General features: G+C 38.8%; 1 protein-coding gene across 1 annotated transcript in view; it reads right to left on the bottom strand.

The window, feature by feature from the left end:
* The window catches only part of LOC116325055 (protein crumbs homolog 1-like), a 35,204-nt gene extending 22,964 nt beyond the window's left edge, over positions 1-12,240 (bottom strand). Inside the window, exons 1-3 of the mRNA XM_039620887.1 lie at positions 12,000-12,240; positions 2,571-3,266; positions 1,316-1,511 (exon numbers count right to left, since the gene is read on the bottom strand). Coding sequence (XP_039476821.1) covers positions 1,316-1,511; positions 2,571-3,266; positions 12,000-12,069 — 962 coding nt within the window. The 5' untranslated portion in view covers positions 12,070-12,240. The remainder of the gene's footprint in view (positions 1-1,315; positions 1,512-2,570; positions 3,267-11,999) is intronic.
* Between the last annotated feature and the right edge of the window lie 3,570 nt (positions 12,241-15,810).

Raw genomic sequence — 15,810 nt, forward strand, 5'->3', positions numbered from 1 at the left:
GAAAAAGAATTAATAAAGTGCTAACATGTGACAAGCTGAAACAATGAATCAATGTTTTGATTTTTTTATTTATTTATTTTTTTTACAAAAAACTATCCAAAAGGTAACAATGTTTTGTTTTGTAATTTATAATAATTATATTTGATTAATATTACAAATGCAGACAGATCAAAGAGTAGTAGTATCAAAACCACTGACTTGATTTCTTATAAATCCACTTTTTTCAGCTGTAAAAAGAATGTAAAACTCCTTCTTTTATTACACTGACAAAATCATTTCGCTGCTGTAAGCCCCCTTAAAATAATACATGAGTTTCTGAAATGTTAAAAGCAACTTGAGTGCAGGCCAGTAAAGCAGAAACTCATCAGAAAATCAATTAACTTATATAACACATTTTCTATTTTTTTTTCTAATTGATGTTTACTCATTTGATTCTGACTCAGTGTCAGATTTACAAACTGATGCTTATAATGTGAAACTACTAGATCCTTTGTCTTCTTCACTCCATGCTGTTAAAAGACGTTTTACTGTCCCATGTATTCACAGCACCTACAGCTGTCTGATGACTATGACCATGACAGACAGTAAGAGGATTAATTCCTGTCCTTGATCAACTTTAATGTCTGCCGTACAGTCCTGGGCAGACACAACACAGACTGACTCAGTGGCCTTCCCAGGCCAAAGACCTTTATGTTAACATATATTAGTCTCTTCCTAACACCAATTATCTTCTGTTTTTCAGTCCACCTGACTATTAAATATTCTGGTTATTACCTTTATCCTGCTAAATTATAAGGTTTGATTACCGTGATTATGAGCATTATGAGTTGTGTTGTTGCACTGATGAATGTCCACACTGTGCAGAAATGGTTCATTTTATTTGATGTACTACCACTTTTATGAACTACATGTTTGTACTACATATGTTTTTATCTTCAGACACAGGTGATGGAATCAAATAATCAAATCACTGGCAGCTGTGCCATTTACCTTCACAGTATTGAATATCAATCTCAAATTTCAACAGTAGAAAATGTTGTCAGTTTACAAAAAAAATGAATAATTATTTCGCTACAGAACATATCACTACATATCAAAATAGCAAAACAATTTGCTTTGTTTTTATTTTTGTCATTTGCACAGTAAACTATTTTGTAGAGGGTTAAATTGTAGAAAAATTAGGCATGTCAGGGACACCCCCCACCCCCAACTCTAATCATTCTAGTATGGAGATATGACTCAAGTTTAAGTTTAGGGAAACAGCAGCACATTAGTGACATCCAGAGTATATTCAGTATATTGAAAGAAATACTACCTGTTCACACCATCTATGCATTTTCCTTTATTTAGACAGGGCCAGCTGGCACATTCATCAATGTCGACTTCGCAGTCTTGCCCCTGGAACCCAGCCACGCACTCACACGAGTACATGGCAACATGATCTCGGCAGGTGGCGCCATTTTGACAGGGACGAACCTCACACTCATCGATCTCCACCTCACAGTTAATCCCTGCAGAGGACACAGCCGGGATGGCAGAGGGCCAGGGCATGAGATTTGGCAATGCATTGTCATAGATGTCCACAATGATCACATTTTACCAATTGGAAACGACTAACCAGATGTAGGACCAGCAGTTTGAGGATGGCTGTACAGCTCTGGGTTACTCACCGGAATTAATTTGTAGAGTTTCGAGATCTCGAAACTACATTAAACTAAACAATGCCTGCTAACTGATTCAGTCAAACACACTGTGTTACACTGTGATATACACAATGAGATGTCTTGTTCTCTTTACATCATATTCCAAAATATACCCTCCCAATTAAGCTCTTTTTAGCTCTGCAGTCTCAATACTGCAGCTACCCTGTACCACTGCTTGGTATTTCTACCAGCCCATCTACCCCAGCATCCTTTTGTAGGTTATTGAGGAATGTTTACGGATGACTTACCAATTTAAATATAGCTTATTTTTGTTGAGCGATAAGCTTGGAGCAAATCCTGCTGGAATAAATAAATAATCTGAAATCTGATCATTTCCTGCTGTCTACAGCAACTTGTTCTCATTCCCAACCTTTCATGTTTGGTTATATTTCAACATATCAGGTATTCATTTAGTGTAATTTTCTGATATACAGGGTAGTGCTCCATAGTGCTATTTTGCCAGTGGTAGGAGGTATAACTGCATGACTTTCAAAAAGAAGACCAGAATTTGAGTCCCATCTGACACAATTATTAAACAGTTCCTGGTCTATGTTACACCTACATGTTTGTTGGGAGTGACAAAAGTTATTTAAATGGGTATGATTACAATAAGACAAGAATTACAGCTGGCACAGAAATATATATAAATTTACAGACTACTTAATTTCCTACACTGCTACTGTTAAATGACCCAAAATAAATGTAATTAAATTTTATTGGACTTTTATTTGGGAAAGTAATATAATCCTAGGACAGCCAGTTAAAGCTGTAAATTTAAAATATGTTCACATGAAGCTCCTGGACTATGCTTCTCCTTTCAAAAGCTCTGCCTGTTGCAAACCTGACGTTCTTCAAATATCTGCTCACCTTTATAGCCTGGAGCACAGTCACACCTGTAGTGATCTACCTCATCCCAACACGTGCCATTGTTTTGACAGGGTCGGGAGGCACACTCGTTGATGTCCAAATCACAGCGGGAGCCTTGAAATCCTGGCACACAGAAACACTGGTATGCATTCACTCCATCTTTACAGATGGCTCCATTCTGGCAGGGCTCCGACTGGCACTCGTCTATGTTCTCCTCACAGTTTGTCCCCTGGTATCCTGCAGCACACTGGCACAGGTGCCCAGTGTCAGGGATGTCTATACAGGTGCCACCATTCTGGCATGTTTCCTCTGAACATTTGGTCACATTATCCTGGCAGTCCTCACCACCAAAACCAATTGGACAGTGGCAAGAATAGCCATTGACTCCATCGACACAGTGGGACTTATTACCCTGGCAGGGGTTACTCTGACATTCATCAACACCCTGGGTGCAATTGAGTCCTGCGAAACCATCCGGGCAGAGGCAGGTGTACTTGCCAGTTCCACGTTTGCTTGTACAATTGCTGCAAGTTGCATCGATGCAGGCATCATACAGGTCCTCACAGTTTTTACCTGTATACCACACTGGTTCTTTGGAGCAAAGGCACACGTAGTCGCCAAAGTGGTCGAGACAAGTGCTGCCGTTGTTGCAAGGAGATGATAAGCATGCATCTTCTGCTGCTGTACACAGCAGGCCTGGAAATGAAAGACAAACTTCCTGTTAAGAACACATAAAATCATATTTCTTTACTGTCACTTTGTGATAGAGGTTTCTTCACTAACTCAGCTCTTAGAAGGGCTGTTTAGTCAAATTTGCTTACAACTCAAACATATAAAGGTCTTTGTTAGTGTTGTACGTCATGGCATTAGTGAGACCAGTGTTTGTCCCAGTTCATCACTTTAAACCAAACTGCAACATTTACCATCAGTAGCTAAAGCAAAGTGAGAAGAACTAACTAACTAAGAACTGTCTCCAGTTTCACAGTGCTGTGATTTATCGAGGCCCCTGTTATATTAACACGTATTATAAACACTAGTCAATATAATGGATGTCCACAGGACACAGTATTTAGTAACCATTTTGAAACTTTACAAAAACTATGAAAGATGTTGTTCACATATTCCTCTAAAATCAGTGAAAATTAGTAGCAGTTTATTTATGTATATTTTGTGTGTAATTTTGTCTATAATTTATTTGAATTTATCTGATAAAACTATAGATAATTGTGATAAATACCACACAGATCATTTACTGGAGCATGGAAATGTTTGTCAGGTTAACTGATCATTCTACATTTGCTGTACGTGTAGCTGAAAGGGAGGATTTACCTTTGAGGTGTAAATGAGACTAGGAGAGGTTTGATGTCACCCCATCTCCAAATGTATGAAGCATCCTGCAGAGATGTTTATTTAACCTCAGCCTGTATAGCAATGATAAGAACAAATGTGGGAACTGCAACAAAATACCCCGACTGCACTGAACAAGAAGTCATTTTATAGATTATATATTGAACCTTGCATTATAATAGGCTCTTCCAAAGTTTCGGTCTAGCTGTAAAATTACTCTTTATCGCCCCTAAGGCAGAAGAAACACCTGTATGTCAAGAAAGCCTATTGTGACGCCTTGCTCTCCTAACAATTGTTGGATTTTCACTACAGACATCTACACTCACAAATTTATGGAATTACTGTAAGGTGTTTTGAATAAAATCACCCCAATAAAATGGCAGGCACTGTGTACCACTGCTAACAACCTCCCAGTAACAATCTGTTTATATCTTCCCTGCAACACCTACAGTCCTCATTTCCCACTGTATCCACTTTAACACCCCCAGTTCCTTTCACATGCATTTGCTATCACCTTCTTTATCTGCTCTTACTTCCTCCTCACATGAGTGTCTCACGTCTCCATCCACCACCTTTCTGCTTTCCATATCTGAGAAGTGCTGCATTGTTTGTTTCCTCTGTTTTAATTTCGTAGTTGATAGTAAGCCCCAGCATGCTCATTTATGACCAAAATATGAATAATCACATTTATAATGACTGGAAACAGGAGGAAAAGAGAATGAGACTGAAGATTGATGGCTGTAGTGAAGGAGTAGACAGACTACAATGCTAGTGTTAAAGGGAGGCCGATAATCCAACATGGAGACTCTTAAAAAACAAAGAATCATAGTCTTCATATTTGAGTGTCTAAAGTGAGCCTTTTGAGTTTGAATTTTTTTTAAAAAATTCAATCTAAGAAAATAATAAAACTTAACTTGAATATCTGAAAGTTACAAAATATTTATATATTTCTTATACTGTTTACAGGCAGCAAGGTGGTTAGCACTACAGTCCCTCACAGCAAGAAGGTCCTGGGTTCAAATCTACCATCTGGCTGAAGCCTGTCTGTGTGGAGTTTGTTATTCCCGTGTCTGCATGAGTCCTCTCTGGGTACTCTGGCTTCACCCCACAGTCCAAAGACATATTAGTCAGGAAAACACTTGAGTTGACCTTTTGCTGTTCAGTGTTCATTATAAGCAGCAATGTGCACTACTAGCCAACTAGATCAGTTAAATGTTTGTGCACTCTTTAGCAACACAAATGGTTAAAGGACATTATTCAGAGTTCATAGACAAAGCTAGTTAATTGTCCTGATGACAGTATGTAAAAATGTAGGTAGGCTGTATGAATAATACAAAGCGCAACACATTTCAGCAGCATCTAAAACATGATTGATTTATTTACAAATGCAATTAAGGAAATCAGATAAAGGAAATCCACCACATCCAATAAGTGTCTATAATATATTATATTTGTCTAGCAGAGAATCATCTACTATAGATGATGATGATGAAGATTATTATCATTATTATTATTATTATTGTTGTTGTTGTTGTTCAATCAATCAGTCAATCAAATTTTATTTATATAGCACATTTTAAAGACCGAAGTACACCAAAGTGCTTTCCAGTAAAATCATGATACAGATAAAAATCACAATATAAAATATAAATTACAGATATAAATAAAATAAATAAAATATAAAATAATTACCCAGCCAGATGTAAATTACCCTAATTAGCCTTGAATGCCAGGTTAAACAAATACGTTTTTAGACGTGATTTAAAAGACTGAATGGAATCTGATGCGCGAATATGAAGATGAAGAGTATTCCATAACCTGGGTGCGGCAATGGCAAAGGGACGGTCTCCTCTGGTCTTCAGCCGAGACCTAGGTTGCACTAAGAGCAGCTGGCCCGATGATCTTAGTGCTCTCTTAGGGCTATACAGACAGAGGAGATCAGCTAGGTAGTCAGGTGCCATATTGTTTAGGATTTTATAGGTAAACAATAAAATTTTAAAATCAATTCGATATTTAATAGGAAGCCAATGTAAGCTGGCCAGAACAGGGGTGATAGAATCATACTTTCTAGTGCCGGTCAAGAGACGTGCTGCGGCATTTTGGACCAGCTGCAAAGCTGTTGTTGTTATTATTAACTTAATATTATTATTAGTAGTAGTAGTATTGTCATTCTTACTATTACAGGTGTAGAAGCCACCACAGCAGCTATTAAACTATAGATGCTGTAATATTTTATCTCTAATTCTGATTAGTTAGACAGCCTCCTGTTTAATGGGGACAGGAGGGTGTTTATGAGGTATATCTAATCAAGTGATTACAACTGATAATGGCCTGCGACTGTGACACAAGTTATGTTGTTGCAAGAAAAACAAGCTAAAAGTAAAATACATGAAAACTAAACAACACTAAAGAAAAGGTGAGCTGGAACTACAACCATACATTGGTATACATGACCAGAGCAGAACCCACAGCTAATTCGGAGCTCGTGACAACAAATAGAGGGAGACTGAGGACTTAAATACACAGGTAGGATAACGAGAGGATGGGGATGGGGAACACCGAATCTTGAGAGACTAACCACAGGAGGAGAGTTGTGATTATTAAGAGCAAGAAACTAAACGATGTAACAAGAACACCAAACGTACAATAAAAACATAAACCACTCAGAGAATCTAATCTAACTTGGAAAATCCTTTTAAACCCAATTAACACAGTCCAAAACCTGAAGATTAAACACTAACATCAGCACAAAAAACTAACCTATACAAAACCAAGAAATATTAACAAAAACTCAAAAACACATGAACACTGGGTCACCAGATCCAGAACAATGACAGAAATGCAGCAAGCCAGATATTACTTTGTGTAGTCTCTCTTGCATCATCATTTTTCTAGCTTTCTTTTTTTAACCTCCATCCGGCTCACTCCCTCCAACCCCCACCCCAGACTAGTATAGAAAGCTGAACTCCATCAGAACTGTGGGCTTTAACCTGCACTGGCTATAATTCTCATCAGCACTGTAGAAGTGGGCAAACAGGGACAACTGCTGTCCTCACTCCATCCAAACTCCGTCAACCCCTCACACATTCCAGGGAGATGATAACAGCTCCTCCTACACACACAGCCCATCAACCCCCTTGCCATCACAGAACACATCATAGATCACGGCTGCACAGGGTCGATCCCTGACACTGACTGGTACCAGGCTCTCGATCCAACAATAACACTAAGCAGAGACGTGGACTGTTAGCAGGTAGAGTGATGTCAAACTGCCGACGCTCTCCAGAGACCTCAGCATGTCTCTTTAGGGAGTCTTCACTTTAACATAGACCATGACCATTCCCTTTAATGAGAAGAAGGATATTGACTCAGTGTAATGCTCTTGTTTTTTATCCCTCTTTCAGATAATAGTCAGATTTTCATTTGATTTGTATTCACAGATTTCCTAACACTGAACCTAAACCATACTTTAACTCTGAGCTCTAAAACATTGAGCAATGAGCTCACAAAATACTTTTTTTGTAGTAAAATACAAATAATTTTAGTGTGTCTCTTGAGGAATTCCACATGTTGGCTTTTCTCAAATTCATAGTTATAAAGTGACATGAAGTAGTGCCTCTCATGTAAACATGACCTGAACCAGTCGAAGAAACTCCTACCCTCTTTTCCGCTCTATCCAGCAGTATCATATTATCACCTGTGATCAGGTAATACCAAAACAGAAGATTTTGTCTCATCACTATTTGGATGAATAATGCTGTGGTATGGACAAAATCCACACTGAAGGACATGAAAAAGAATGTTTTGCATTATAAAGCATTTAGTTGTTGCCTGAAGTAGAGAGTTATTAATTATCTGAAGCAAATCTGGGGTTTTTCTAAATGTGCATAATTCAAGATATTATAAAGAAAACAAACACATTCCTGATGTCTTAAATGCTAATTAGAATAGGATTTTTCAAACTTTGTCCCACATAACAAAAAGTTGTCAAAAGAAGTTGAAAATGTGCAGAAAAAGAAATCCTTTAACCGCTAAATTTGGTCGAAAAGTAAAAGAATATCTTTTTTTCTGCAACAGTCCTGGAAAGAGGATCTGATATAAGACACTTCTTTCTATGAGGCACTAGTGCCATCCAGTGCACCAGCATGCCCACTATCATACTGGGGAAAAAATTTAACTGTCAAGACGTTCGACCACAACCGATTCGCAGCCAAAAAGATACCAATACATTTTGTTTAAAACAAAAACAATGGGTAGGTGTTACCTACATATTTACTCGTTTTTATTTTATCATTTTATCTACTTTTTAGATGTATTTTAGACAAATGCTCAATGTGTCAAAGGGAACTGGTGAATTGTATCAATTAGCTTGAACCATCTGCAAAGGAATGGTTTATTTGAAGTAAACTGCCAGAGATTTCCATTGTTACCAAGTGCTTCCTCCGAGGGGTTTATGTGATTGTTGGGGATTTCTCTGTATTATTGCATTATTGGTCTTTCCCTTACAAAAAGTGCATTGATGTGACTGTTGTAATTTGGTAATTTGATATAAATAAAATTCAGTTTTATTACATTGAATCGAATAGAAATCCAGCTTCAAAAATCAACTTAATTTTTCACCCTAAGTTGAATGAATATAACTAATAATGATATTATTACTAATAATAATGATATAATCCCACCGCTATTAATGATGATAAGAAGAAAAAGAAGAAGAGGGGGAGAAGAAAAAGGAAAATAAGTAATAATATCAAGAATAGTACTAGTAAACAAATAGGGGAAACAAATATATAAAAAAGGGAACAGGTAAAAAAATGTATGCATTATTATAAAATAGCGAGAATAATGAGGGGGAAATTGGGAAATCCTGGAGCTAAGAAACTATATCCGTAACAACCTTGGACACAAGGGTTGGTTCAGGATGATCCTCATTAAGGGTAGCCATGGTGATTTTGAGTGGGTCAATATCACCCAAACAAATGTTATTTTTGTTTTGTGTTCATTAGAACAATTTTTAGTGTTACTGAATATGATTCACATACATATCTTCCCACTTAACAAGACCAACCGGCTAACACAGTTGATACTTGCCCAGGTGGAAACAACCCCCAGACCCTAATGAGGAAGCCCCTTTATTGGAGGAGTGGAGATAATGATCAGCTTTCCTCCCCACAACACCTGCTCCTGAAGAGTGATGATGGTCAACCAGTAATCAAGGAGAGAGTTGTCTGTGAAGGTTCTCAGTCATCCAGGTCATCGTAGTCTAAGGAGCTTGGAAAGAAAAGCGTCTGGACTTCTTTGAGTTGCTTGAAGACGTTTCACCTCTCATCCGAGAAGCTGCTTCAGTTCAGTTATAACATTACCAAGGAGAGAGTTGGTAATGTTATAAATTTGCCAGTTCTAACCGAATGAAATGTTGGCATTAAAAAACAGATTTCTAAAGTTATTTCACTAACTTACTAAAAACAGCAAAACTAGAGTTAAGTGACTCAAATAGTTCTCACAAATAGGTGACTACACATTTGTGCACAGATGGGTGCATTACAAAGGAAGTAGACAGAGGTGTGTTGCTAGAAAATCAAATTTGGTTTCACTCTTCCCAGATGTAAAAGGCAGTCGAAATGTGTTTAGCCTGATTCACGGCAACAGCACCACAAAGTCAACAGAGAGTACTGCTGCAGGGCTGAGGAAACAGCAGCACTGTGAATCACAGATAAAGGGAAGCCCCTGGCTAACGCACGAGTTGAGCTCAGAGGAATTTTATTGAATCACCAGAAGAGACTGGGCTCCTAATGCCCCACAGCAGGTGGCTGCTTTACTTTATACAAAAAAAGCACAAATCTTCTCTGACTCAGCTAGTCACAGACATACATTCTTTTGTCTCCTCCATGAGTTACTTTAGAGGCCATGTCACTTTAAACTCACTATTTGTGTCTGGTCTGGAGGGAAATTTGTTTCTTCGTATAAGCTACACCAACTCCAATTTTTTTCTGGGGAGTCAATTTGTCAGCTAGCTCTTCACAGACCTTTAAAAAGTACATCCTTAACCCCCATGTTTTTCATATTTTTAGTCACCAGTTTTCTATCCACATTTCACAAATTCTTTTGGAATTAGACACAGCTCTTGTCCTATAGCCGGGAATAGCTCTGACAAATGCACTTGTCTCCATTGTGTTCATCATCTGGAGAAGACAGCACTTAAGAGACCAATGGATGAGTTTTAGGACATGTTGGTTTTGTATTTTTCCCCATTTCCTAAAAATACCAAATTTGTTTTAAAGGTAACAGTAATATATTTGTGAACAAACTCTATGTTGTTCAGCTTTTTGAGATGTTTTCAAATGTGCTCATTTTTTAAAACTTTTTCTAAATACTTTTACTTTCATGTGAACTCTTACAGTTTTACAGTCTCTGTCATCCTCATGTTCATCTCTCCACCATCTCCCTGTCTCCTCTGTCTGTTCTCGCCTGCCTTCTTCTTTAAAACTTGTTGCGTGCCAGATCTCTTGCCATGCTCCTTAATACCCATCACCCCCTCCATTCAAAGCCGAGACAAAAAAGCTGTGCAGCAGTGCAGCCGGACGCTCAGCTCGTTACCATGGTGATGTTTAACAATGCCACCCACAGCCAATCCATGCCGCCGTTCTACCACAGTTTAAATGAGCTTCAGACATTTCACACAAATGAAGGTTGCGGGAAAAATAGGTCAACAGGGTTTCATAAGGTTTTGACCCCCCCCAACAATACACACCCAGACACACCCTGCACACATTTAGGAGCCATAAGTACACCTACTTAAATCCTGTTATATCAGTTAGTTCTCTGATAGAGTATGGATTCAGGAGGTTGAAGCATATGCTCATTCGAGTTAATCTTGTTAACTCATGAGCACAGTATAATGTAAGTAAAGAAATGACTGTGCTTAACCTCCTGTTAAAAGATATTTTTTCTGCTTGTAGTTTTTAGCACACAAAAAAACACAAAAGAAAAAACTAAAAAAACTTTGTAACTTGGTGCCATTTCCATGTTCATTAAGTACATTTGATCTTTTTCATAGTAACACTTGCCTCTAATGAAAAAGTGGATTCAAATCATATCCCAAATCCCTCACTGCAGGTGTCCTTTAATTTGGCACCAATATGTATACATTTGTTATACAATATGTAGTAGCCTATATCTGTATCTGTAATATCCTTTACCTTTAAACAACAAACTTACTTTCACAGTGTGTCCTGTTAGTTTCAGTTTTTATACATAAGCACAACAACATAAGTCTAGTGTTAGTGTTCTGTTTTGTCCACATATTAAATACGAGTTTTTTGTAAAATACGAGATATTACCTTTCACATTAAGTCTCATACACTAATTTTTGCACAGCAATGTTTGCCGTTTGACTTTCCATTTAAATGTTGTAAATGTTCAAACGTTTTATAATAAAATGGCCCCAACCCTAATCTCAGACGGGTTGAGGTAGAGTTTGGGTGATGTATGTGAGCACATAAACAAACACTTTAGACACACACGCAAAAAACTTCACCCGTGGATGAACTTAAATATGTCTAAAGGTTCTTACTCGAATAACATGTGAATGATACACTTGTTAAAGTTCCGGGCCCAGTGTTAAGTGCAAAGTTATTTTAATAACAGGAAACAATATGTAGAGCTCCACAATTATAGATCACAACGTTTGGATAGAACAGGATTCAATACTAACCAATAAATGTAAATCATATTTGTAATTCATTAGACAACTTTAAATATATACTTTTTGTTGATGATACCAGTATTTTCCGGTCTGGTGATAAATTAAATACATTGTTATGTCCTGTTAAGTCAGCAGTGCTCTGCATGTTTATTTATTTATGCACTGACGAGAATAGGTACATGTATGTGTCTGCATAGAGTCATCCTGCTGTTGTAAAATAACTTATGATAAACTATTTTCTTATGATAAAAGGGCAGCTTTATAAGATTTTCTTCTTCGTGCTACATTTTGGTTCGCTTTGATGTAACTGTGGAAGTTATTGTGATTTTATACATTCAAGACGAAAAAAAATCAAAAACTCAAAGTTGGGAGCTCACCCAGTTTGAACATCATCATGGTGACCAGCAGCGTCCTCTGATATCTGGACCAAACTTTTCCAAACTCCATGGTAGAGCAGGCTGCTAATGTAAGTCTAATGCGATGCTGTCAGTCCACAGGTACTCCATTCAGCAAGACATGGCGCTCCAGCTGCTCAAAGTTAGCTGCTCGGAGCAGGCACCTCCATGCTGGACCGCTAAGTGTGTATGTGCGTGTGTGTGTCTGAGAGTTTGTGTGTGAGTGTCGCAGGGTCGAAGTTGGAGTAAGCAGAGCGTAATCACCCCAGCAGAGAGTGAAGAGTGGAAAATATGGACTGGAGTCATGGATCAGACTGAACGGTTCACTTAACTCCCTGCTCGCTGTCTGCACAGGGAAACTATCAATGCTAAAACGTGCACGTTAATCAAGAAACCCTAATCACAGCGGTGCTGGATTCAATGGCTTGTTTTATGCTGCAAATAATCATTATTATGCTTTTTAAAAAAGCATAAAATAAAATAGCATAAAAATTATTTTTCCATCAGTTGATTGGTTGATATATCATTTCTGTCCCATTAAAGTTTCAACTTGAAGAATGTTGTGAGAATAATTTGGGGTTTGAACAGGATCCCATTGTAGACAAACCAAAAATGAACATAGACTTTTTTGAGGTAAATACAAAGTCTAAAAGCATAGTTTGGAGCACAACAGAAATCCAGAAATTAATATAGTTCAGAAAAGTAGAAGAATTAAAAAGAATATTCAATTCAATTCAGTTTTATTTATACAGCGCCAAATCACAACAACGGTTGCCTCAAGGCGCTTTATATTGTAAGGTAGACCACCGACCCCCTATGAGCAAGCACTTTGGCGACAGTGGGAAGGAAAAACTCCCTTTTAACAGGAAGAAACCTCCGGCAGAACCAGGCTCAGGGAGGGGCGGGGCCATCTGCTGCGACCGGTTGGGGTGAGAAAAGGAAGACAGGATAAAGACATGCTGTGGAAGAGAGACAGAGGTTAATAACAGATATGATTCAATATAGAGAGGTCTATTAACACATAGTGAGTGAAGAAGAAATACTCAATGCATTATGGGAATCCCGCAGCAGCCTACACCTACTGCAGCATAACTAAGGGAGGATTCAGGGTCACCTGATGCAGCCCTATGCTTTAGCAAAAAGGAAAGTTTGAAGCCTAATCTTAAAAGTAGAGATAATGTCGTCATAATATCAAAAGATGTCTGGAGAAAAGACAAAAGAAAAACTGGATTATGAGGACAATGTGGACTGACCAACAGGTGAAAATAATTAGCAGGGTTATCACATTAATAAACTAACATTAATTTTGGCCTCATTAAGTCTGAGGATTCAAAATGCAGATTCCAAAACCAGCAAATCATGTCTCACTGGCTTTGTAACTTTTCTATAGTCAGAGGTTTGTGTAAACAATGAAAATTACAACTGTAGCAATATTTTAATCAAATTATTGATGCACCACATCTTGCCATAGACTGACATGAGCACTGACATAGGCACTGTGGATGGATGTATACCAGCTTTCTATTCTTCTTCTATTGGCTGCTCACTTTTCTGCTTATAGCACCATCACAACAACAGTCATCTCAATTATCTGTCACAGATCATCTGCCTCAGTCTCACCCCATCCCTCACACCAACCCTCTTCATATCCTCCTTCATGAACTTCCTTCATGATCTCTGTCTTTTCCTCATTCCTGGCAGTCCCATTTTTTTTTGGTTTTTTTGTTTTGTTTTTTTGCCTGTCCCGTTTGGCTCTTTTGCCATCAGAATTATTGTCTAAAGGTGAAGAAAGATGCCCAACGGATTTACTTTACCAAATGGACCATCCCAGCCTTGCTGTATTGGTCTATTTGATTCACCTTTTATTGTTTATTTTATTTTAATTTTCCCTTGCTAACAGACTTGACTGGGCAAAAGAAAGGGGAGAAAGAAAGAGGGAAAGAAAAACAGCGGGGAAGAGGAACTGTGATAAAGGGCAAAAAACAAAAACCAACAAAACAAACAGACAAAAAATCCATGTATCAATCACCTGGATCAGCTGTTGAGAAAGAAAAAAGAGAAAACAAGCAAAAAATAAAAACAGCAATATAATAAACAGCATCATCACAATGATCTATGTGAATATAACAGTAAATACTAAATATTAAACATTATTGTGCAGCACATAAGATCGACAGCGCACAGTGTGCTTTGAGGTAGGAGCCAAAAAGGGTGTAGTTTGTGTGTGTGAGCACCCGTGTGTACACCTGTGAGCATGAGCGCGCTTGTATTTAACAGGTTCCTTCATGTAATGATCTGCTAGAGGGTGTGGGGGGGCCACTGCCCCGTCCTCCAGGGCATGAAGCAGGTATGGAGGAGATCAAAACTCCAGACATCCAGAGGCCCTCAGAGCACAAGAGACCAAGGAAGACCAACAGAGGGGCAGCCGCGCCACTATCCCAGAAAGAGCTGAGGAGAGTCCCAGATGAGAGGTCACTCAGCAGCCGCGGAGCAGAAGCCAGGGGGGGTTGCAGTGACGTGCCCGTGAGCTCCGCCAGCAGCCAGCTGTGCCAGAGTGACCGAGCCCCAGGCCGAGAAGCCGAGGGCACCCCACCCCCGAAGGGGCCCAAGCGAGCCCCAGGCTCCAGTCCCCGACAAGCAGCCACCAGGAGTGAGCCGGTGTGTACCTAGACGCCCATCCCCGGACACAAAGAACCACCAACGCACCGATGTCTGAGGGCGTCTGCCACTGGCAGGGGGAGTGGTGGGGGGGAGATAGGCCTCCATACCATGGAGGGCCTGAGATGTCCCCAGAGAGGTGGCGTCTGATACCCAACCTGACATATAGACACAAACAAACAGGCACACACAGATGCAAACATCCATTCCCACCCTCATGCTCTCATATGCAATATTCAATATGGCAGTCCCATATTGAATATCCTTTGTCCAATATTTCCACTATTCCTCCCCCTGAAACATCTCAGCCTTACCGGTCTAATTCTGCTCAACCTGACCCTGCCCCTCTGTTGTATCTGATTATAATTAAGAATAAATGAAGAATACCTAGGATGGACTAGAATGATTCTCTTTGAGCAGATTGTCACAGGGCAACTGTGATCAGTGAAAATATAGCAAGCAGAAATGAGCTGAATCCACCCATCAGGCGTGAGTCAGACTCTTGACTCAGTGTTATAAGTTCTTTCTTATTTCTCAGGTGTCAAACAGTACAGTCTTTTATTAGGCTGCTAGTATTTCATCATTTGTAAGGCGTACTTTTCTGTAAAACTAAGACTGATCTCAGACATTTTAATGTTCTTGGTACATTTGAGCTTAAATTTTCATTGAGCACATGGTTGTTAACCATAAACTACAAATAAAATATGGATCAAGCCACCCACTGGATATCACCCACTATTAGTTACAGCCCAGTGTGGTGCCTCGAGCTGAGCATTTTTACTGTTATCATATTTATATTTTAAACCAAGGAAAAGGGAATTCCTCTCTCTGAGAGACTTAGTAATAGTGCAAGCTCACTGGCTGCAATTTATCGTCCACAAGACAAAGCCTCCCCTGTTTTGTCATCATTTATGATCCAATGACGTTGTGACTAATGATACAATAACTTATAAAACAAAATAAAACAATGTTATTTTGTATTCAGTGTGACTTTAAGTTAGTAATTGAAACCTAAATCTCATCAGGAATTGCTGAATGAGGTCATAAACAGTAGGACCAGTGTGCAATTCTGTACAAACAGCTAGCAAAAGTAAAAGCAGCGTAACAAAGTAGCAAAGAACAACAGGTTGATTAC

Source organism: Oreochromis aureus, linkage group 12 (assembly GCF_013358895.1).
Source record: "Oreochromis aureus strain Israel breed Guangdong linkage group 12, ZZ_aureus, whole genome shotgun sequence".
Taxonomy (NCBI): Eukaryota; Metazoa; Chordata; class Actinopteri; order Cichliformes; family Cichlidae; genus Oreochromis; species Oreochromis aureus.